The 26,366-nt window shown below is 40.3% G+C and overlaps 1 protein-coding gene and 1 pseudogene across 1 annotated transcript in view; one reads left to right on the forward strand and one right to left on the reverse strand.

Moving 5' to 3' along the window:
* Positions 1–26,366, forward strand: part of LOC137239628 (uncharacterized) — a 548,208-nt gene that overhangs the window by 315,006 nt on the left and 206,836 nt on the right. Inside the window, exon 7 of the mRNA XM_067765157.1 lies at positions 17,808–17,942. Coding sequence (XP_067621258.1) covers positions 17,808–17,942 — 135 coding nt within the window. The remainder of the gene's footprint in view (positions 1–17,807; positions 17,943–26,366) is intronic.
* LOC137238782 (uncharacterized) lies at positions 24,557–25,716 on the reverse strand (annotated as a pseudogene).

A 26,366-nucleotide genomic window follows, 5' to 3' on the forward strand; every position in this document is an offset into this window, starting at 1 on the left:
TAACCCCTACCAACACTCACTCCCAACCTCACGAGTGACTAAAACGTAATTTTATCATATCTTCCTCAGATGGATCATCAGCGCCCTCCTGTGCCCGCACCACGCCGTTCACTGGAATCGCGAGTCATAGTGCCCGCAGCCCCGTCACGACGCATCAACCCCGCGGTGGGCGTTTACTGCAAGTGCCGGCTATGCCTGCAACATCACGCTCTGTCGGTGTGCCCTCTTTTCAAGGTAATGCCAGCTCACCAACGTATGACCATCGTCAAGGCACACAAATTCTGTGTAAATTGCTTAGCATTATCGCATCGCACCCACGACTGCAACTCAAACGAACGATGCCGGGACTGCGGGGGCTTCCACCACACTCTGCTACACCGCGACACCGGGGGCTGCCAAGCACCACCCGTAGAGTAATCCCTTCCACAACCACGCCGCCGCGTCGCTACACATCCCCGTCGCCGACGTCCACAGCATACTACTACGGCTAATGGTCGCGCGCCAACCGCGCATTCCACCCCGCGACCCAGCGTTGGAGATCGCACGATACGATGTACCGCAACCGGCTTGCGCACATCCTACTTACTTACTGCAACACACTTTAGGCGCTTAGTACGCCTAGGCGGACCAGGATGTTTACGCGGTGTAGGCTGTCATCCGTCCCATCTCCCCCTTATATACGTATATCTATGCATTTATTTATAACCCGTATCTTGTATCATATTCAATTGTATTGAATTGTATTATATTGAATTATCCCCAAAACCAATGAATTGTATTCAACTTTAAATTTCCCACTGGCAGCCTCCACCGCGCAAATCCACCAAATTAAATTCGCCGCAAGTACAGGATACGATCCGGAATGATCGCCATCTGTCAGAAAACCACCACCTTTGTATCACTCTAAAAGGAATTGTCATTGCATAAAAAAAACACCAAATCAGCATCTTGTGCTTTTCGAAAAAAACAAACTTATAAATTCGCGATTTTGTCATAATTTTACTTCGTAAAACCGCCTGTTGATCAAAAGTTTTCATTATTAATTATTATCGGCATCGTTATTGGTGCAAACTCGTGTAGTTTTGTGGTCAAAATCTGGTTTACAACCAAAATAACTCGTCGGTTGCAAATGCATATAGTTTGTGCGCCAAATCGGTTTATAACAACATCAAAGGTACGCTACAGTGCTTCCATACGGACAATCTTGCCCCATCAGTGAACAGGGAAAAAACAAAAAAGGGCTAATAGATGAACAGAGGTCGACTGTACAACTAACGTTGATCTGTGACGACAACTGCCGCGTTGCATTCTATCTTTGTATCAATATTGCAGATAAATGTAGAAAAAATAACTAAATACCTGAATATAAGGAAACTTCTTCTTTTAAATACTGCAAATAAGGAATCCTTAAAGCTATATTTTCCAAAATTATCACAGTTTATGACGGTTTTAAAATGTAACTTGAATTTCCTTAAAGATTTTCGTAATATGGCCATTCGTGATATTTGTGTGTGTGTGCTAATTTTGAGCGATCAGCTGATAGTTGCACTATTTGCTAAGGTTTACAATTGGCAGCACCGCACAGCTGTCTCATGCAAATATATGGGAGAGCTAGCAGCTGACAGTTCCACAATTACCACACTGGCTAATCTAGGCTATCCACATCAGTGTTGTGTTGAAATAACCAACCATGCCAGATGTGTAACTCACACAAATCGCAGAAATCAATCCAAACAGTATTCCGGATCTACTTATGATGGACACCTTCCACCACTAGAACATTCTTTTAATGAATTCGGCTTAGAGACGCAGCTATTCCGACCACCACTACGCAACGAGAGACCTGTGCCGACTCCGGTATACCCTAGTGGCGCCAACGATAACGCGAGCACTTATCGCCGAAGGAAATAGTATGAATTGAGGCAGGCGGCCGATTGGTTCCGCGCCCTTACGCCAAAGATCTCCGCCTAGAGCACACCAATGCAAGGCGGCATTCGAGGTGCACCGTAGTCCTGAGAGGGAAGTATGTTGTAGCTGGGAAAGTTACGACGCAAGCCACTGTAGTAGCGAACTATGCAAGGTTGAATCCAACCGCGAATATGGATCCTTCGGTAGCGGCGCCATTCCAGTTTATGAAGCTGGCCGATCCGACGTTCTACCGATCGAAACCCGTGCTGCTCACTTTGGGTGCCGATGTCTACACCAATATTATGGTCAGCGGCACACCCCTGTCCACTGTCGGGGGGTACTCACACATGTCACGATTTTCGGCCTAGTTGTGTCTGGAGCCCACCCACTTACACATATGTTTTTAGTCTATTTTAAGGTGTACTGAATTTAAGCCAACCACGTCCTTTTCACTAACCATTTCTTCTCATTCACAGAAGGCGTTCAGAAGTGTCCCGATGCCCCGGAACCTACGTAGTTTTAAGAACCCTAAACATTAATAAACCTAAATTGATGTTTTTCTTCTTTTTTTTCGTAAGACTTGGCTGGGGAATACATATTCGACTTATTTCGATTGCTCGTCGCAATGGGATGTTTAGGTCAGGCCTAAATATATTGCCCCCCCCCCCCCCCCCCCCCTCGTATCTTTGCAACCCTGTGTATCTGCTATAAATTTTGCTGTTAACCGGTAACAGGGCGTACTCCTTCGAATGGTGACGAAAGCCATCTTTCGGTAGCGGTCTAAAGCGAACTTACAGTTCGCACTCTCTAATCTTTTGCGACACCGAAGAGAGAGGATACCGTAGCCAAGCCCTACAAAGGTAATTATTATCGTCAGCAATATTAACGCAGCACTATGAATTTACTGTAAATTATCATTTTAACTTATCTATTTGAATTTGCCCTAGGTTGATATTTACGCTTAACTAGAGCGGTAATCTAAAATCACTTGTCTTTTCTGTACAATGTATAATGCATTCTACGGTTGACAAAGTTAGACGGAGAGCCAACAGACACGCACATAAATATAAATTCAGCGCGTCCCCAATTACCATCACCGCCAAAGAGGTTGAGGATGCCATCGGTCAAGCTAAACCATCTAAAGCAGTGGGACCAGACGGCATAGCCAGAGGGTTTCAGATATTTAGCAATGTGTTCAACCTGTCTGTCCACCTTTTTCATCCCCGAAAAATGGGAAATGGCCAAGGTGGTCCCGCTACTAAAGCCTGAGAAACCAGCTAACATAGGAGAGTCATATCGCCCGATATCTCCTATCGCCAGTAGCCAAGACGCTTGAAGCCATTTTGCTCCCCTTACTTCAAAGCAAATTTGCAGCTAGCCTGTCATCAGCATGGCTTTAGAAAACTTCATAGCACATCCACCGCGCTAAATGCCATTAGCACCCAGATAAATTGCGGTTTAAATCAAAACCCCCACCATAGAACAGTACTCGTTGCGCTAGACCTATCAAAAGCTTTTGATACGGTCAACCATGGCACGTTACTGCAAGAACTGGAAGGGTCTACCCCCATGTCTTAAAATGTGGACCGCAAATTATCTGGGTGGCCGGCAGGCATCGGTGCAGTTTAGAAACGAAATATCAAAACCAAGAAGAATTAAACACTTTTGTGTAACTTATATATATCAAATCTACCTTCACCACCAGAAGGAGTTACTATCGTTTCCTACGCCGGTGACTGCACAATAATGGCCACAGGCCGCCCACAGATCGATGAGCTGTGTAACAAAATAAACGGCTACTTCCCTGGTCTCTCCAGTTTTATCACCGACTAAATCATCGGCGACCTTATGTACAATATAGACGTCCCAAATATCGACCATTTTGAACATCCACGTCAATGGCACTACGCTACCGACTTTCTTACACCCCAAAATCTTGGGTGTGACGTTCGATCAGGATCTACATTTTGGTGAGCGTGCAGCGCAATTGTACCGAAAATCCAGAGCCGTAATAAAATCCTCAAATCTCTTGCTGGCAGTACTTGGGGAAAAGATAAAGAAACGTTCATTACCACTTACAAAGCAACAGGCCAGCCGATTGCATGCTACGCGTCCCCGATATGGTCGCCAAGCCTAGACTACTCACTGAAAGAAGCTGCAGGCCTGCCAAAGTTATGCCCTCAAAACCGCCACGGATTGTCTTCTTATCCACCCAGAACACCATCTACATAATGAGGCGAGAATACTCCCCATCAGGGAGAGAAATGAAATGCTAACCAAACAGTTCCTGTTGAATACCGAGAAATCTGGGCATCCCAACAGACACCTCATTGATGAGCAACACCGCCTAGGGGCTTAAGGAGTCATCTCCGTAAGCATTATGAGGAAATACGGCACCTTAGAACACAGCGGTGTGAAGCCAGAAAACACAAGCAGGTCCTCAGTGAACTCCACAAAAAGGCGTCGGACCTCTATGTCAGGAATTGCCCGGTGAATCCTGTACTCAAAAAACAATACCCTAAACTTGCAGAAGAGGAACGCACACTGCCTAGGGAAACGTGAGTCACTCTAGCTCAACTTCGATCTGGATACTGTAACAGGTTAAACTCGTAAATATCTCAAAAACGTTACCATAGAATTAAAAATAACCTTGATTTTCGGAATCAGGGGGTGATTTTACATAGGAATTTCATAATGGCGTCTCTGGTGCATTTTGGCTGTAAACCAGTGTAATCTGAACCTAGGCCAACACCAAACCTTCTTGTGGACGGATTTCACTGTTCTGGCTTGGATACGAAAGCCTCCTTGCTCTGGGTCAACTTTCGTGGCTCACCGTATCACAAAAATAATTGACCTAGTCGGAACCAATGACTGGAGTCATGTCGACTCAGCTTCGAACCCCTCAAACCTCGATAGCAGGGGTTTACCAGCCGAGGAACTGTTCAATAATTCCCTGTGGTGGGAAGGCCCTTCTTGGCTACAACAAGATGTGACCGAATGTCCCACTCAGTATACCAAATCAGTCCTGTTGCGGAAGATATTTTAGAAAGGTTCTCCGACCTCCCCCGGGCCTTAAGGGTCCTATCGTATATTAGGCGTTTCTGCCTCAGAACGCGCTCTGCAACAAAGGCCTCCTTTTGCGAGAGTTTCCCAATTATTTCTTCGGAAGAAATAAAAGCCACAATGTGTGGGCTTATAATAAAAACCCAAAAGATCCATTATGCTGCAGAGTACTCCGCGATGAAAGCAGAAAGGCCGATAGGTTCTAAGAGCGAATTATTGCCTATTGACCCATTTATCGATAACGAGAACATGATTAGAATGGGCGGCTAATCGCTCAATTAATCCACCAAGTGTCTCTGTTTGTTGAGAATAAGCTCCTACTGCGCCTGATTCGAACGCAGTACCAAATCCCTTGCGTAAAAAACATGATCCAATCGGTGATCCACAACTGTAAACCATGCACGATCTACAAAAAACGTGCACAAACGCAGCTCATGGGGATTCTTCCGTAGGACCGAACCTCCTTTTCTCGCGCTTTTACCAATACCGGCATCGATTTCGCAGGACCCTTTGAAATCAAAAATTATAAAGGGTACATCCCCGGGTATCAAAAGAATACGTCTGCCTCTTCGTATGTTTCTCGACAAAGGCTATCCATCTGGAGGCTACTACGGATCTAAGCATTCAGTCTTTCCTAGCAGCTTTTACCAGATTTATTGCACGGTGCGGTTATGCGAACGAAAAACGTTTATGCCGACAACGGAACTAATTTTGTAGGAGCGGCTCGGTCACTAAGGGCAAAGTTTAAGGCATACTTAGCTGACGCCCGGACCAAGAGCCTCGACTTCTACTCCCATCAGGAAATAGCGTGGCATTTCATTCCCGCCGCAGCTCCTCTCATGAAGCGGGAGTGAAAAGTTTTTAAAGCCACATTACCAAAATAGGTTCTAATAATAAATATATATTCGAGGAGTTCGCTACATTATTGTGCCGAATCGAGGCTTGTCTGAAATCACGTCCGCTAACTCCCTCATCGAACAATCCAGCAGATCTGGAACCACTAACGCCAGGACATTTCCTAATTGGAGGACACCTACTTGCTCCTCCAGAACCCGACGCTAGTGAGAACCCGCCCTCAATTATAAATCGTTAGCAACGCTTGAAAACCCTACACCACTCCTTCTGTAAGACGTGGACATCTGAATATTTAGTTGAGCTCCATAAATGGAAACATACTTACGAATATTAGCAAAACTAATAGATCAATCATTATGTATCTACATAAACGAATCAATAATTGCGTCTACACATATGTAAGCAATGCACAAACATGCATATATCTTATCTGAATTGCTCACAAGAGAGGGCAATAATTTGTGCAAGTATTACTCAAATGTGAAGTTATAAACGTAGTTGTGGCTGTCGATTTTGTAGCTGAAACTAACTAGTAAGTTCTGAAATGGAAAATCCCGGAAGTATGCAATGAGAAATCAAAAAGTATAAAAGGCGCCATAGTAGAGGCGAAGAGTGAGTTTCATTTGAGCTGTCAATCAGTTTGGTTGTTAAGCAAGCTAGTTGCAAAGTATAAGTGTTATTGTGAAGTACTTTAATAAAGGCCAATTGAAGATCCAGCAACTGAAGAAGGAGTTGGAGAGCCGTGGATTGAATACAAGCGGCGTTAAACTCGAACTTCAGGCACGGCTACGAGAGGCAATGGAAGCAGAAGGAATTGATGTGGACGAGTATGTCTTTTATCCTGATGGGGACAAGACAACAACAAAAATTGAAGAGAAAAACGAAGCATCGCAGACAGTTACGAGCACAGACTTGAACATGATTTTGGCTGCAATATCTGCTCAAACAGCGACAATGTCATCACAGATGGAATCCCAAGAGACACGAATAACATCGAAGATTGAAGCACAAAAAACGCGTATGTCAGAAATGTCGACGCAGATTACATCCAAGATGGAAACACAGCTCGAACAACAAAAGACATATATCGCATCCCAACTGGAATCACAGGAGGCACGTATTTCAGAAATGACGTCGCAAGTGTCATCTCAACTGGAAGACCAAAAGACATATATGACATCTCAATTGGAAGCGCAAGAGGCACGTATATCTCAAATGTCGGCAGAAATTTTGGAACAGGCATCATCAAAACTGGAAGCGCAGGATGCAAAAATGGCTCAATTTCAGGCAGAAATAGATAATTTAAAAGGTCGTATGGAGCAGTTACAACTAAATCGGCCAGCTGTTTCAGCAAGCAATCCAAAGGTAAAAACACCATCCTTTGACGGTTCTGTTCCTTTCCAGGTGTTTAATATTCAGTTTGAGAAGACCGCAGCAGTGAACAACTGAAGTGCTGAAGATAAAGTTGCTGCACTATTCGTGGCATTGAAAGGATCTGCTGCTGAAATCCCACAGACTATTCGCGAGGGAGAGCGGAACAACTACGAAACATTGATGAGCGCTCTAGAGAGGCGATACGGAAGCGAACACAGGAAGCAGATACACCAAATAGAGTTGCAAAACCGCTACCAAAAAGCTAATGAGACTTTGCAGGAGTTTGCGTCAGATGTCGAAAGGCTTGCACATTTGTAGAATGCCGACGCACCCGTGGAATACACCGAAAGGATAAAAATTCAGAGCTTTATAAATGGCATACGGGACGTTGAAACGAAGCGAGCCACATACGCAAACCCAAAGCCAACATTTGCAGAAGCGGTATCATATGCATTGACTCAGGAAACTAGCTCACTATTGAGTAAACCAGCATACAAAGCTCATCGTGTGGAAGTGGAAAGACCAGATTGGGTAGACACAATTTTTGAAACACTGAAGGGATCACAACAGAAGAATGCCGGAGTTATTAAATGTTTCAAGTGCGGCAACCCAGGTCATATTGCAGCACCGGTCCCAATACCTCCAACAATGTGGGTGGCCGTAAACGCAGAGCTGAAGGAGATGAGCAAATCTCTAAGTCCACTCAATCGTTAAACTAAAGCGAGTCAGCCGCAAGGGGCGACAGCTGGCTCCCTCAATTGAATGTCCCCATAATCTCTATCTCACAAATTGGAAGAAGGTCAAACAATCTTACTGTCGGAGGACATGTGGATGGGAAGGAACGTTTACTGACTGTAGATACGGGGGCATCTCATTCCATCATTCGAGCGGATTTAGTCAACAAGATAATAAGACCATTGCATGGAGCAAGATTGCGTACAGCTACTGGAGAGGACACCACGGTTCTAGGAGAAGTGTCATGTGAAGTCGCAATTGGGAACGCCACGGTAGTACACAATTTTATAGTGGAAGAGATTGTTGATGAAATCATAATTGGAGTGGACTTCTTAATCGACCAAGTCATCAAGATCGACATGCAAAGCAAGACGATGAGATATAAGAACATGGATGTGCCACTTAATTTCGGCTACGAGAGAGGCTACAGCAGTAAACGAGTGCTGGTGGAAGAGAGTCAGCAAATACCACCAAAATCAGAAGCGGTCATCTGGGCAAAGGTTGAGGGAGATTGTGGGACAAACAGATTGTGGGTTGTCGAAGCAGCAAATAAATCAGCACTGAACATACTTGTAGGAAAAACTCTGGCTATGACAAAACAAGATGGACGTATTCCGGTAAGAGTACTCAATGAGTTCAAGTCACCATTCAATTTGACCAAAGGAACTATTTTGGGAAGATGCTAAGAAGCCGAAGTAGTTACTAACTGTTAACAGCTCCAGGAACACGTTTCATGTAGTAATATTGATCTTTCAAATGGCATCACGGCATGGGCGCAGGGGGCTAGAGGAAGCCTATCAGAGTAAGGCAAAACAACTGCTCCTAAAGTGCGCGAACATATTTGACCAGGAAGGTTCCAAACCAAGCCGCACCAATGTTGTGAAACATCAAATTGACACTGGAGATGCGAGACCGATACTCCAAGCTCCACGTAGTGTTCCACTGGCCAAGCGGGAAGTTGTGAGTCAAATCATACAAGAAATGAGCGACAGCTGCGTCATCGAACCATCAGCGGTAGTACTTGTAAAGAAGAAGGATGGAAAAATGAGGTTTTGCGTGGACTACCGGAAGTTAAATGACGTTACGAAAAAGGATAGCTACCCATTGCCAAGAATTGACGACACTCTGGACTCGCTATCTGGTACGAAATGGTTTTCCACACTGGACTTGAAAAGAGGCTACTGGCAAGTTGAGGTGAAGGAGGAAGATAAAGAGAAAACAGCCTTCAGTGTCGGTGATGGTCTTTGGCAATTTACAGTGATGCCTTTTGGACTTTGTAATGCACCAGCTACTTTTGAGAGACTCATGGACCAGGTACTGAAAGGACTACATTGGAAAACATGCTTGGTGTACCTGGAGGACATCATCGTATTGGGCAAGAATTTTGATGAACATCTTAAGAACTTGAAGGAAGTTTTCCAGAGAATAGCTGGCGCTGGTCTGAAGTTAAGTCCCAAAAAGTTTGCGCTGTTTAAAAAGGAAGTAAATTATTTGGGTCACAAGGTAACGACAGAGGGCATCTGCACTGCGAACGAAAAGATAGAGGCTGTAAAGGATTGGCCAAGACCACAGAACCTACATGAATTGAGAAGTTTCCTTGGGCTGTGCACATATTACCGTCGATTTGTACCAAACTTTTCCAGAGTAGCCCATAGCCTCTATGAGCTTACAATAAAAAATAAAGCTTTTGAATGGAAGAAGGAGCAAGAAGTGGCTTTCCAAACATTGAAGGAGCGTCTGTGCACTGCCCCGATGTTAGCATATCCGATTCCAAGAGCAACATTTATTCTAGATACAGATGCAAGTGGATTATAGGAGGCATTTTATCACAACTGGTCGATGGACAGGAGAAGGTAGTTGCATATTACAGCCGTTCGATTGGAAAACCAGAGAGGAACTACTGCGTTACGCGGAGAGAGCTGTTGGCATTGGTAGAGTGTATTAAACATTTTCACAAATACCTCTACGGCCAGCGATTCCGTGTCAGGACAGATCACGCTGCGTTAAAATGGCTTCTGCAGTTCCGTTGGAACGGTGGCACGGTGGATCGAGCGACTACAAAGCTATGACTTTTCCATTGAGCATCGAAAAGGTAGTAACCATGGAAATGCCGATGCAATGTCACGAAGACCATGTAGTTTGGAATGCAAGCACTGTTCAAAGGCCGAGGCTAAAGAAGACATTATAGATGTCTGGCTAATGACTATAACGTGTAGGATGAATGGGACAGGGAACAACTAAGAAAGTGTCAGCTAGAAGATACAGATCTGTCACATGTTATGCAAGGGCTCGAACGACACGAAAGACCAAGCAGAGGGGAGATGTCAGCAGAGGATCCCATTGCGAAGTCATATTGGGCACAGTGGAACAGTTTAGAATTGATATCCGGTTGCTTGCACCGAGTATGGGAGAGTGAATATGGTCAAAGAAAAAAAAACTGATAGTTGTTCCCAGAAAGAGGATTCCTGACGTGCTCAGTGAGCTGCATAATGGTCCAAGCGGAGGTCATCTTGGAATCACGAAGACGCTCGAAAAGATTAAACAGAGATTCTATTGGGTTGGTTGCCGTCAGTCGGTCACTGAGTTGATTGCGAACTGCGAGGTTTTCAGCAAAGCGAAAGGGCCCAGGACCCGTAGTCATGGCCAGATGAAGCAAAATATATGGATGTCGCCGGTCCATTTCCTACTAGCAACGGCGGAAACAAATATGTACTGGTAGTTATGGATTATTTCAGTAAATGGCCAGAGGTATACCCAATCCCAAATCAAGAAGCGGAAACAGTAGCAGAAGTGTTTATAAACAATTGGGTTGCAAGGTATGGTGGAGTTAAATTCTGACCAAGGCAGGAATTTCGAATCAGCTGTGTTCCAGGAAATGTGTAAATCATTGGGGATTCGAAAAAACACGGACAACTGCATTGCATCCTCAATCCGATGGGATGGTAGAACGATTCAATAGAACATTGGAGGAGCACTTAAGGAAAGTTGTAGACAAGTACCATAAAGAGTGGTATACCCGCATACCATTATTCTTGATGGCTTACCGATCAGCAGTGCATGAGACAACGGGCCAAACCCCTGCAAAAGTAATTTTTGGCAATGATCTTAGACTGCCAGCTGATTTGAAGTTTGGGATAGATGCCAATGCGGAGAGAAATGTCAAGAAATCCTCTAGTGATTTGGAAGAAGAGCTAAGGAAAATACATGATCTGATAAGGCTACGAACAAAGATTATGAGTGACAAGATGAAAGCCAGATACGATAAAGCAATTAATTCGGAAGGTTTTCAGGAAGGAGATTTGGTGCTGTTATACAACCCACAACGTAAAAAAGGTTTGTCCTCGAAATTGCAGTGTAATTGGGAAGGCCCATACAAAGTTATAAAACGGATCAACGATGTAGTTTACCGCATACAAACCATCGGTAAACCATGAGCCAAAATGAAAATGGTCCATTTGGACGATCAAACTTAGGTGGAGGGCAGTGTTACGAATATTAGCAAAACTAAGGGGTGCTGCCATCTCTAAGCAGATGCTAAACAGTGATATCATGCACATCCATAGATCAATCATTATGTATCTACATAAACGAATCAATAATTGCGTCTACACATATGTACGTATACGAGCAGCGGAGAAGCAATGCACAAACACATGTATATATCTTATCTGAATTGCTCACAAAAGAGGGCAATAATTTGTGCAAGTATTACTCAAATGTGAAGTTGTAAACGTAGTTGTAAACGTAGTTGTGGCTGGCGATTTTGTAGCTGAAACTAACTAGTAAGTTCTGGAATGGAAAAGCCTGGAAGTATGCAATGAGAAATCAAAACGTATAAAAGGCGCGACAGTAGAGGCGAAGAGTGAGTTTCATTTTAGCTATCAATCAGTTTGGTTGTTAAGCAAGCTAGTTGCAAAGTATAAGTGTTATTGTGAAGTACTTTAATACAGGCCATTTTTCCATAATTCAATATTTGAGTTATTTATTCAACAGTTTAGTGATTTGAACTTAGCAGAAGGGCAAATAAGAGGATTTGCAAGTAAATTCGTTACAATACAAAGACTAATATGAATTTCGGAGATTTGGTTGTTGCAAAAGAAGACAACCTCCCACTTAACGAATGGCGTCTAGGAAGGGTTCCTAAGGTAAACCCCGGATCCGACGACAGAGTACGAGTGGTTGATATCAAGACCTCTAAGGGCCAAGTGACAAGACCTCTAGTGAAACTCGTCATGCTCCCTTCCGGCAGTGAAGATCAAACTTCCATAACAATAACACAGTAATAAACATATTCCGCTTTTGCTAGCGACGGAATTCCTCGTCATTACTACCTCATTGGTATCCCACTTCATAATCGCTAGGAAAAGTCGAACCGTCCAATACAGTCCACTAAAATCTCGAAGAACCCAAGTCGCCAGAGGAAAATCGTATAACATAAAAAACCTAGCGCCCGTGATACTACCCCTTTAATCACAGGAACCACCCTGCTTCAAACAACGAAATCCACTTCAATTATTTCTTTTTTTTTTTTTTTTGAATTCATAATATTTATAAAAACTCACTGTAGGCAGGGAGTCCGAAGCTAAAGGGAGCATCGGTCCCTGATCCACACATCTAGCTTTTGCTGACAGTAAAGATATCAAGCGAACTGCTACAATGCCGTGGTCTGGTGGTAGCTTACTCCGCCTACCACGCCGGAGATCCTGGAAGAAGTTTGGAAACAAGGTTTTTCAATTAGAAAAAGTTGTGCTAAACTGGGTCGCCCCTCGGCAGTGAATTAGCAAATACTCCGAGTGTATTTCTGCAAAGGAAAGCTTCTCAGTAAAAACTCAACTGCCTTGCAGCTGCTGTTCGGAGTCGACATAAAAAAAAAATTGAAGGTGTCGTACTGCCTATTTGAGGAAAAATTAAATAGGAGTACAACGCAAATTAGAGGATAAGCGTTGTTATAACTTGCACTACGTCTTCATTATATAGCGAAAGTTTTGTTGTTTTGATGATAAAGACATTCCCCGAAGGTTTTGGGGAATAACCATTACCATTAAGTTACTAGCACGACCATCTCGGGATTGATTTGATATGAGCAAGTGGATCTTTATAGGTCATACCACCCCCTCCACATAAGTAGAAAAGCTTCAGATCGTCATTCACCTGGAAAATATCACCATGGGCGGTTGACTTATAGATAAATCGGATCACTATACAAAGGTATAATGTACTGGGCGTGAGGCCCGCCACATAAGAGAAAAACAAAAAAAAGCTACTTGGCTTAGAGAGGGCGTGTAATATCCTATTAGAGAATCATATAAGCATAACTCACGCATACATTTGGACAGCCGTCGATAGATGTAAGAGGGCGGTACCCGAAGCGTGGCCTTTTCATTGCAACCACGGAGTTTGCAGGGTCGCTTCATGGCAAACCAAGAGCGTTTTTGTGAAGTTGCTTCGCGGAAAGTGGTCCAGGAACTGATCTATTCGAACAAATTCTATTTACGACTCGATATGCCTGAAATTTGTTATATAGGTAGCCGTTTGCCTAGATTAGTGTTTACGACACTTTTTTCCGGGAATAGGACCAAGGACCGACTGGAACCAGGAGAGGTACTAGGACTTTGACTGGGACTGCGTCTTAGACTTGGACTGGGGATTTTGAGATGGGACTGTAACTTGAACGGAGAATAAGGGATGGAGATTCCAAGCCTTGCAGTAACGTGGTGGGGTTTGTTACATGGCTGGTTTGTTGAGTGGTGAGGTGCGGCGGCAAGCAGGTATCCTTGTGGGCCCAGGCTAGCTCGTCGTCTAAGCGGGGTATTACACCACCGTCCTCTCCCGCAGCCACATAAACAAAAAGAGGATTCATACCTGCATGTGAGTTTATGGATAGCTGTAAAAGATACAATACCCGGAAGGGTAGTGTTAGAAGGGGAAAACATAAGGGGAAAAAGCGAACACCTGTCCTGTCAGCTGTAGTTTTCCCACCCTCTTCAGCGCAACCTGCCATGAACCGTGGCACTGTGTTGACTTCATTTGCCTTACAGTGCCCCCAAACCTGATATTGGTGTCTGTCCCGTTGTTCTTATGTCCATTTGCCTAATACAGTAGTCGGTCACAAATTAGAATCTTCAGTAATTAGAATGTCCAGAAATTAGAATCAACTTTTTCTTTACATTACAAGTTCTGAAATTAAAATCCAAAATTCTGATTTCTGATCGTATTTTTTTTTTATTGCAAAATAGGTATAAAAAGTGGAATCCTCGATTTGTACATGTTACGCTCGGTATTCGTTGGATTTTCGTCGTGGTTTTGTACAATTTTTGTGTGAAATTCGATATGCGTGCACGTGTTTTGGCATTTTTTGTTTAAAAGTAAAAGTAATTCGTTGACATTTTTGGTGGAATTTTGTTCTCCACTTGGAGTAGAGTTGTGTGCGTAAGGTTGTGGTTATTATTGCTGTGGCTTACCGCCACCAATTTCGTTGTTGCCAAAAAAAAAGTATGTATCTTTTGTTGCCACAATTTCTTGTTAGTGTTGATATTGTCTCGTGGTCGGAGGATTGAATAGTCTCCTAATAACAATTTTTTCTTTGTGTGTGTGTTGCTGTTGTTGCCCATTTTAACAAAGGTATCCGTTGCTGTGATGGCTCAGGGGTGGATCCGCTAATTCGGCTTTGTATCACCAAAAAGCAGTGCCCATTGGATCCTTTTCCAGTAAAAAATTTTAATCTTTAATCACTCCGAAATATTCAGTTAAAGCAATGAACTATGCTATTATAGGGACAGATAGGTGGCTGTATGTGATTTTGTGTTTGCATGACTATATACTCACCTACATACATATGGAGGTGTGTATGTCATGCCTTTGCTTTTGGCTTGCTTGGATAATTGGCTATGTGGAAGCCAACTTCCCAGTGGGCATGCCTAGATATAAATAAAAGTGTTTTACCTTATCTGGTGTTTGAATCCGGTAGTCAGATGCTTGTCGCTCGATCCGATGTTCCTGGCTTTTTTCCGCTTCTTTTTGATGGTAGGCTCGCGCGGCGCAACTTTACGCGAGCACTGGAGAACTTTTAAGTTAACACTGCGAATTTATCCGCGCACTTCAAACTTTTTCCTAATTTTCACAATTTGACACTTGTATGCATTACACTGGGCACCGTGTAAACCATAATTTTGATCCGTTGCCAAGTCTTACCCTATTTTATGTCTGCCGCCGTGGCAGAGAGCGTTACCCAAAACGGAAAATTTTATATGTACATATACCCTACTTTTGGCTTTCCCGTATTTTCATATATTTACGCACACTGCATTCATACATATACACTCATGCGATCAAAAAAACCAACACCAACATCGATATATTTGGTTCGTACCTTGGCGGCAATGTTGCTTCGCCTTCTGCAACATTGTGCTGATGCTGCGCTCGTTGCAGCATTGCGGTTGAAACACGAACCTGGACACTACACATGGGCACAGATACATGCTGCCATTCGTTCAAGCCAGTATGGTGAAAGGCTGTCGTTACAGGCTCGCAATCACCGATGGTGCCTGCACTATGGAGCGAGTGCGTACTAAAGTTATCAACGCAGCCTGCAACACATTATTTTTTTTTTTTTCTTAACGCTTCTAAATTTTCCTATTGTTTACCTACAGACTACTTCACTATGCAAATGCTACTAATTGATTCATATTTAAACCTATATCACATACATTACAGATCCTCCCAGTATGCAATAGCGCTTAAACACAATACCACAAACAAAAATATAAAAAAGTAAAATATCGCAGGTAAAACTAATAAAAAATAAATAAAATATCACAGTTTATGTAGTCAAGTAAGTAAAAAGAAAAAAAAAAGTTTAATGAATAAAAAAAAATTAAATAAGTGCAAAATTATCAAATAAATAATAATGTCAACAAGAGTAAAAAATGATATAAGTGAATAAAGTAATTACATACGACAAGAGAAAAATAAATACAATGCGTCACGAAAATTTTAATAAAATAAAAAATAACAACTACCAAAGAATATTAAACAAATGTACTAGCACTACAACGGGCTTCACGGGCTTCGCAGGGTATTAGCTTTGCTCCCAGAAGATTTGTGGACCGACTAGGGCAACATTTTCCACAGTCGAGGCACTGGATCCTCTGGTGTTGTTGTTTGGAGTCATCCAACGAAAGTGCAAAAGGTTTCATGCTGTTGAGTTTCGTATTGCTGCGCGGTAATACGGTAGGATTAATTAAAGCTTTTCGTTTTTTATCTCTTTTTTAGTGCAGGTCCTGGCAACCTTCGGCTTTGGGCCCTTTGCTACCCCTCTATCATACTCGAGCGGGACAAGGTGTGCTCAAAGCAAAACGCAAGAAACACTCACTCCTGATAACGCATCTATATAAAAAAGTGCATTGTAGCTCGGCCCTTTACTTAAGTTGAGTCTTTGAATTTATAGATTCTTACAGACTATATTATGCAAATTTTTACATTAACTTAATGCTAAGAAAAATAAGATCTTAAATGGTTAATTAAGGTAGCATAAGGAAAAGTGTAGTCAAAATAAAAATATATTCAAATAAGCGAAAGCCCTAGAGATAGGAGAATTTACACCATAAATAGTTCTGGAAAACCTAATTTTTAAGGGTTCAAACTGTCGAAGGTTTCTGCATGGTACATTAGACTGAATTTTATCAAGAAGTTATGCACAATCTACGGAACCTGAAATTATGCCAGTGAGAAATGAGCAAGATAGAATGGATCGTCCATTTGCAAGTGTTAAATTCAATTAAAAGGCATCGGGATTCTTACTAAGGCATTGGTTCAGAAAAGTTTAAAGAACAAAGAGCAAATCGTAAAAAAACTTTCTGAACAAACACAAGCCGATTAGAGAGGCCAATTTGGTAGGGTCTACATATGATAGCCGTATACCCCAACCTCGATCTGAGAAACGCACAATATTTTTACTTCATATGCATATTCATATGACATAGTTAACATGCGTAGTGAAATTATATTTTGTGTCAAAATACACCCCTGGGTGTTTGATTTCTTCAACAGATTGCAATGTATATCCAGCGAAATTTGACCACAACAGCACTTTGGGGTTATTAAGCAACTTCTTCGGACGGAAAATTTCTCGAATTAGAGGTGATTGGAATTCGACCGACAAACACACGACGTTGAAAACACTTAAAATTTTCACCATCACGAATGTTACACCAAATAAGAGGGCTTTAGATGAGATGTCTTGCGTGGACTTCAAAACTGCAAAGCTATCAACTTGCATCCATAGACAACAATATGAGTCTCCGCAGTCTTTATATTAATATTGAAGTGCAAGGCGACGACTCCTCAACCTTAAGACTTAGTGCGGGCAGTGTATCTTCCAAGCGTTTCGTCAGCTTTTGTTTTACTTCAGATGGCCTCTGCGCAGTACTCTTAACTAAGGGCGTCAGATGGTAATTATGTTGTTGCAACCTTTCTTCCCGTTGTTTCATTTTGTTGAAAGCGGCAGACGGAGTAACATCGCCATCCAGTTTGATGGGTTTCGCTGTTGGAAAACCCTTACTTTGGTGACGTTTGCGAGACGCAGCAGGGGCATTGACGGTGGTCGACGTAGTGCGCAATTAGAAAAGTTCTACGAAGTATGTAAATAGTTTTTAAGATAGAATGTGTGGCAGAACTGTTTGTTATAATGTCGGTAATACAGTTTAATGACGATTCACGACTGTCACTTTTGTTTATTTTTTTTTAATGGGACAATGTCAAATGGATACGAGTCAGCACTTCCCTATCTCTATCTCTAAATTCGCTATCTACTATTTTTCTTGAAAATTTTCCAATGACGTCAATTTTTGAAGAAGATTTTTAATATTTTTCAGACTGCATACGGAAAATATGGGTTCGGAAAAAATGTTGCTGACAAAACAGTTCAAGAAGTCGTTAGTGCAACACAAAGCTGTTTATATCAAATGTTCCTGTCGTCACCTAACCATGTAAAACCTCAGGCTGCCAAGGTATTTTATAGCTCTATTTACGCACATATTTATTCACAGTTTAAAGTGTTTAATAAAAAGAGTACTACAGGGTACTACAAATCTGTAATTTCTTAACAAAAATCTTCGTTTTTCTAGATAACAAACTTAAAAAAAATATGTTACCAATATGAACATTTTCAATTAAGACTAACCATGTCGGTCAATTATGTAAAACTCTCACAGTACTATAGCGTTTTCTATTATAGTGCTTATTTTCTGAAAAAAAATAAAAAAAATTGTTACCTAAATAAATGTTCAAACCTACCATACCGCTAAGAAGTGGCAACTTAAATAGTGCATGAAAAGAACATAAATGGCTACCCCGTATATGAATTGATTCTCAAAAGCGCGCTGTCAATAAATAACAAAAATTTAAAATTTAAATTTGCAATTATTGCTTCTGTTTTAATTTTCTTCGCGACTTCTAAATAAAGTCGAAAATAAATTGTCACGATCACCTGGTTTGGCAGCGTTAAACTGCCACACCGTCATTTTATGCAGCGTAAAAGCGTAACACTCTTTTCAGAAACGAAAATGCTATAAGAATACTGGCCCCAGAGATTGGAATAACATTTGCAGGTATGTTGGTATAATCGATACAAACGGCCAAAATCGATCTACCTTCATAACATTTTTTATTATAAAGCAATTCTAAAGATTGTCGGTTTTCCACCGTTGGAAAGGTTTTTATTAAACCCCATTTATTGGCAATTTGTTACTGCAAAAAAATAATTACAAGTATTTCCGGATCCGAGGAAAGTGAGGGTTTGCCAAAATCGATCTCCCTTCATAACATTTTTTATTATAAAGCAATTCTAAAGATTGTCGGTTTTCCACCGTTGGAAAGGTTTTTATTAAACCCCATTTATTGGCAATTTTTTACTGCAAAAATATAATTACAAGTATTTCCGGATCCGAGGAAAGTGAGGCTTTGCTGGCGTAAGTCTCAAGTCTCAATAAATCACCAAATTCGAGAACGAAGAAAATGAAACCTTAACAAATTTAATAAGGTACATTAATCTTATATATAAAAGTCTAGTGTCACAGTAACCTTGTTTATACAATACAATAAACTTGTGGTGAAAAACCAATTCACCACAGATTTTTCTGATGCGTTTATACTAACATAACTATATCGATATCAACGAAACCGTCCTCGAATAGATAAAGAAATACTTTTTTTTAATAAACATATTAAATTTTAAAATATCTGTTTTACTTCACCTCTATTTTACTAATCCTAATTTATACGGTTATTTTAACCGTCTGGAGTGTGTTAAACTACCACTATCTGTATTTATTATTTAACAATTATTTGTACATTTGTAATCTGTTCAGAATATTAATTTTTAACCTCTAAAACTATGATAAGTGCTCCGCTGCTTTACACTGAAATTCGAGCATGCAACATCTTTTTATTTTAGCGTGCTCCGCCTACGACGCCGGTTCACGCGCCGGGCACAGCAATATCAAAATTTTAGAAACAAGTTTTTTTCAATTAGAAGAAAATTGTTCTAAGCGGGGTCGCCCCTCGGCAGTTTTTGGCAAGCACTCCGAGTGTATTTCTGCCATGAAAAGCTCTCAGTGAAAACTCATCTGCCTTGCAGACGCTGTTCGAATTCGGCATAAAACAAGTAGGTCCCGTCCCGCCAGAACTGATGTTGTTAGCGTTAATGCTGGTTCCCAAATAAACGAAGTCTTTTACTATTTCGAAATTATGGCTGCCAACAGTAGCGTGGTTGCCAAGGGCATATGCGTTAACTCTTTGCTCTATGACAGGTGTTACTTCGTTTTGTCCTCATTCACCATCGAACCCATAATTACAGCTTATTTTTTCAGCAGAAATAACGGCGCGGGGTTCAGGCCGACGATATCAATGTTCTCGGCATATGCCAGTAATTGCAAGCTTTTATAGAATAATGTTCCAGAGCGGTTAAGTTCTGCAGCTAGTATAATTTTCTCCAGAATCAAATTAAAGAAATCGCGCGATAGGGGGTTACCTTGTCGTTTAGTTTGGAAGGGCTCGGAGAGGTCCTTCCTAATTCCGACTGACCTGATGGTGTTGCTCAACGTCATTTTGCAAAGCCGTATAAGTTTTGCGGGGAAACCAAATTCTGACATAGCGGCATATACACAGCTTCTGTTCGTGCTGTCGAAGGTAGCTTTAAAATCGACGAAGAGGTGATGTGTGTCGATTCTTTTCTCGAGGGTTTTTTCCAAGATTTGGCGCATTGTGAAAATCTGGTGGATGGTAGATTTACCAGGTCTGAAGCCGCACTAATAAGGTCCAATGAGCCAAGTCACGATGGGCGACAATATTTCGCACAATATACTTAACCCGACCTTATATGCGATATTAAGAAGGCTGATTCCGCGATAGTTGGTGAAGTTTGTGGACTGGGCAAAGAACACTTAGATTCCACTGGTCGGGCATATTTTACCTGTTTTCTAAAAAATATATTAATTACATCCTTTTATTTTATGGCTAGTCGGTTCAAACTGGATCGGTGTTATTTATGTAAATTAACTATCTCTAAGATTTTTTTGTACAAAAAAAAAAAATTCGAAAAAAGTTTGAAGGTAGCCGGAGCTATTCTGATTTGACTTTGTTTAACATTAAAAAAAAAAGTCGAAAAAAGTTTGGAAGCCGGAGTTATTCTGATTCGATATTATAGTTATCTATGTGTCGCGCCCGTTGCCATAAAACTATATAACCTGTTCCTATAAGAAAACATGCAATTCAAAAACAAAAAAAAAAAAGCTTGCAGATGCAAAGTAGGCATGTGCTATTCTGTCCAAAAATAAAATAATTTTTTCTCGAGCAGTCGAACTAACTTATTGGGGATTAAAATTCTGTCGCGTCCGTTACCGTTAGTACAAAAATTCAGTTAAAAATTTCAGTATAAAATAATAAAATTGTAGTTTTTAGATGGAAACAATAATGGAGACAGAGAGTTTCAAAAAAATGAAGAAGTGGCGATTCTAGTGTGGTAACAACATTCTTCACCATGGTAACGAAATCATGTGGCAACTTTTACACCCTTTTGGTATTCTACCCGCGAAAGTAGCCGGATAATTCTTTACCCACAAAAGTAGGAGGTTACATCGAAATAACCGCACAACAGCTGTTATTTAGAAAAAGGCAAAACTGAAAAATATCTTTATTTATATTTATTGTAAGCGGAAATAAGTAAAGATAATAGTAAAAAAGTGTTGCCTCTTGCTATACATATTTGTTTACATTATGTACTTTCACAGAATAAATTACAATATACTTATGTTGAAACCTATCATGCATAATATGCATATACACATCGTCCCGTTTATTCGTTAACCTCGTATCTACAAGTGAGACATTTTCGGTAAAGCGAACACGGTTGCCACACCTTTTTTCATTTGGGACCAAAATTCATCGAAAAAAAGGACCAAATTTTTGTTTTATTTTATTAGTATAAGATACAAAATTTTAGGATGTTTCCATATAAAATTTTACTAAACATAGTGAAGACTTTCCTTTAATTCAAGCTGAACAAACAAATATATGTGCATGCAACCAAAAATGGTACTATATTTTGACATAGGATAAGTCTATGTCTTTCACCAACCAAACGCTGTGAACCTAGTTTTGGTCACAAAGCTCTTGATTCTGGCATTATGTTGTTGATTGCAATGAAATAAAATGTATAGTGCAGTTAGGTTTAAGTAAGAAACGGTTCAAAATTTGCGTTCTGTTGTTGCCGAACTATGTATGTGGAAAACTCAGTAAATCATAAATGAAACTAGGCAATTTTGTTAGTGCTATTTTTATAGATGTTGACTTTTTCCCTTAACGTTTAAACTTCATATCAGAGCCTAGATTCAGTAAGTGTGAGTTTTGATACCAGGCCTCAGGGGTTCTGCTGGCACCAACGGGATTAATTTTATACAAAACATTTTTTCCGAAATCAACTCTCTTTTGCATTTGCTTCCTTCTGTCTTCGAGTTAAAATATTTCTTGTACCAAGATACTTAGTTTTCAATTACCTTGCGTGGCTTAACACCACAATAGCCCTGGAATTCCTTGAACTCATTGAGCTGGGTGAGAAAGATTTAAATATAAACGTGCCAAACGAGAAGTATTGCATAGAATTTCTTTCTATAAGTTTTGAAAGTATTAGGCTCACGGCAGAGTGCTCGCTATAAGCTATGCTAGGTGAGAAGCAATTTTTATTTTCATATATTTTACATAGTGTTTGATAACCGATCGAAATTATTATTAATATTATTATAAAATAAGAGTTTTTTTGATAAGTCTGTTATTTCATCAACAATTAACGACAATGTGTTTGCCAACACTTTTCTTTTTAATGCCTGGCATAAATTATATCCTAGGTGGAATGTTATTGTTCTGGTACATTTTATTGACTGAGCAACTTTTTATGGTGAGAGTTCCATTGAAGTAAATTCAAAATTATATGGGGGCTAACGAAAGTGTGGCGAATTTTTGGGCAATATTGTGAATTAAAAAAAATGTAAGGCGCGATAACCTCCGAAGAGATTTAAGGCTGAGCTTCTCTTCTAATTTACGTCGTACCCTTTTTAATTTTTCCTACAAATTGGCCGGACGGGAACACTCCCACTCCGAACGGCATCTGCGAGGCAGATGAGTTTTCACTGAGAGTTTTTCGTGGCAGAAATACACTCGGAGTGTTTGCCAAACACTGCCGAAGGGCGACCCCGCTTAGAAAAATTTGCTTCTAATGGAAAAACCTTATTTCTAAAATTTTTATGTTTCTTTGGCCGGGGTTTGAACCCAGAGCATTCGGTGGCTACTGCCTAAAAAGGACCAAAATTGAAGAAAAGGAAACAGCGGAACAAATGGGGTTGGAAGGGACCATTTTTGGTCCAAATGGACCAAAGTAGCAACTATGAAAGCGAAGAAACCTACCTTTCAAATTTCTCCACAGACACTGGTGAGTTTTTCGGTGATGACAGCGTTACCACTTGGGTCAGAATCGCGAATAAAAGAACTGGTAACGATATTCGGTTACCTAATGTTCTGGGTACTATTTTACCGGCAACGCTCGGAGGTAACGAATCGGGGCATAAGTGGCAGCAATATAAAGCGGAGACAAATAAAAAATTTAAAAATAAATTAAAGTCTGCTTAACGAAAAGCGAAAGAAGGATTGCTTGCGGCAGTAAACATTGGGTCAAAGAAGAAAGAAGGTTTATTTAAGAATGCGAAGAACCGAGCATACACATGTAAGCAAAGGAAGAGGAAAGCAATGAAAAAAGCAAAGGCTGCGTTACCAAAGAAACCTAAGGAAAAAGGAGCAGTTTTATAGAGTTTATGCAATAAGTATATCACCCAAAGGACCTTCATGGGAATAGGGAGAAGTTAACACACAATCAGAAACAGTAGGAACTTATAAAAGCATTTTTTTACTAGAAGGCTGCCAAAGTTGTTTACCAAATATTTTTAAGAATTCGGATGTATTCTCTTCAACAGTTTGCTGTAACGTGAATAATGAAGAATGTATGACCAATGAGTGTGCGAGTTGCGTACTTGATATCAATTGTGATATAACCCCGATAGGTTTATTAAAAAGCATGAACAGGGAAGTTAAATGGCAACAGTTGAGGAAAGTTCAGGATCGCTTGACGATAAACGAAACTATTGCCCCACTAGCAGATTTGATACGTGACCTTCAAATTCAATTGCCAGCTTTTAAACTGCACTGTTATATTAAACGATCCCAACAGAAGTATTTTAAAAGCAGGAAAGCGAGACAAATACAAAAGTCTTGTACTGCCAAAACGAAACTCAAGAAGCGCATTTTAGATATAGTCATGTCACTATCTTCACATGTATTGCTTGGCGTTTGGATGAAATCAAATCCTTTGCGGTCATAAGTGACAAATTCAGCCACAATAAATATAATGTTTATTATTTAATTTCAAAGAAATTGAAACAATCTATATATTCTCAGACGGAAGTACGAGTCAGCTCAAAAATAAATTAATTATAACAAGTATTCCGGTTCTTGATAGTGACTTTAACTGCAAAACTTTCGAGTTGAATTTCTTCGCCACTTCACATGGCAAAGGCGCTGTAGCTGGTATAGGAGCTGTCATTAAAAAAAAGTTGGGCAAATCGTTAAAACAAAAAACGTTATTTTTATTATTTATTTTTCGAATGCGCTCAGAGCAACATAGACGGAGTGAAACTTACTAGGCTACGGGATAAAAAGTTTTCATCAATTTTCTTTAATCGATAGCAACTATATATGAGCCAGACGAACAGCTTTTTCTTTAAAAAAGAAGATTAAAGTACAGTAAAAAACATGTACGCCATTTAGTTTTAATTTCTTTTTAGTATTTGCATAATTGTAATTTCGGTTCATTTTTATCAAAGTTGCAACAAAAAATCAAAAAATGTAATTAACCGATTTACTCTATCGTCCCCTTAGTATTAAAATAGCCTAGACATTTTTTGATGTTTTGAGAAAATTTATTTCAAACTTTTTGTCGAAAGTAGCTCTCACTCAAATCTCGTTATGTCTGTAAATATTTATTATTTTCGACGTTTTTTTTAATTTCTCTTAGCTCGTTCTATAGCCGAATGCATGGAAGATATTTAATCGTTATTGAATTAAAATGCAATGAATGATTCATATGAAGCAATAATGTGGCAATTAATCTGTTTCTATTCTGTCCTCCACAGCAGTCTGAATACAGAACAACATCCGTTACTGATTCGGGTAATTTGTTCAGCATTTTTAATAAAGTGGTTCCAATTTCCTCTGACCCACGGTGACCATAGTTTTCATCCCACAGGAAACAATATCCAGCTCCACTAGCTGAATCGTATAATGTATTGTTGTATGTGGCGAACTTTCGACTGTAATACAAGGTGCTTACATTGCTGCATGGTGTGTCAATAGCACTAATTGTAAGTCAAAAGTAAATACTTTTATATTGCTGTTATTTTTAGATAACTCCTTGTCAGCGTCTTTGTGGAGTCTTGCCTGGGCTTTATTTGCTAATTGTTCATCATATGATATCTGTATTGAAGCCTTGTCCTCTGTATTTTTGAACATTTCGCATGTTGAGCATGTGTCCTTTTTTGGATGATGGAATGAATAATTGTAATTATTACAAAATATGTGGCGATACATATGTTCTTTAACTGAGAGGTTTGCGTGGCGTTCTTTAAATAAGTTATACATTTTTGTAATTGTTAGGTCTGAGCTCAGATAAAGGCGTTGGGACTTTGCTCGAGTATAGTGGCTTTCTACTGCTGGAAATGACTCTATGTGCTCTTTAATAAGAGTGGCTATCTCCGCGTCTACTTTTCTTTGCATTCCGTGTTTACCCCTCATGTCAACAAATTCTCTTTGATTCTTTTTTTTGGCTAATACAGATATCGCACAGTCGGACACGTGTAAAGTATTTAAAAAGAACTTTTTACAGACCTGTTTGTCATTTAGAAAGTATTTTAGAGTGTTCGACCACCGTCGTGATTCTCTCGTTAATGTCCTCTTGCACTTCTCCACTTTTATGTTATTACTAAGAAATATACGTTGCTTGCAGTAATCGCCCAAACTCCAATAGTCTGCATTCATTTTCTTTCGATCTTCTTCAGAGAAGTGTTCTGGACATTTGTGATGACAGTTACCAGCGGGATTCGGTAAACGTTCCTTAATTACTTTACCACTCTTTGTAACATAAGCCTTTCCTTGACTCCTGTCACTCTTTCTTTTGTTCTGCATCCAAAGCTGGCTCTTCCGCTATTGAATGCAACAAATCCATAATTGTAGGAGACATCTCCTTAAATTAGCTTTTAATTAACTCACCTTTCTTTTTCGTGTTACTGTCAATTCTACATTTTCATCATTGCTTTATTCCGCGATTTCGCAGAGCACTTCATGTTGCTTTACAGAAGATTTTTCAATTTTCTCCTCGAGATTATCCCCCTCTTCATCCGTTTCTGGAATATAATAATCTGACGATCCTGCTGAAAAGTCTTCTCCATCATCTTCGTCATTTTCCGATATATTTGAATCCACTGGTTCCACAGATAATCCAACAGAGTTTGGAGCAAGTTTCACACATAGGGCTCCTGTTGATTCGGTCGCAAATTCTGTTGAAAATTAATATACCTAAATATTATTTCCTGCAATTTAAGACAACAGATACTCAGCAGAGATTGAAAAATCCATGATTTAATGAATGATTGGGAACGAATGAACGACTAAATGATTATGAACGAGCGAACTTCAACAACGAACTGAAATCTTAAATTGCAGAAATTATTTCTATTGCATTTACATACATGATAAAACAACGTAAGCGTTGCATAGGCTACTTTTGTTTTTTGTAATTTTAAAGCACATGTTAATTGTTCTGAGAATATAACGGC

The sequence above is a fragment of the Eurosta solidaginis genome, chromosome 1, assembly GCF_040869045.1.
Source record: "Eurosta solidaginis isolate ZX-2024a chromosome 1, ASM4086904v1, whole genome shotgun sequence".
Lineage (NCBI taxonomy): Eukaryota > Metazoa > Arthropoda > Insecta > Diptera > Tephritidae > Eurosta > Eurosta solidaginis.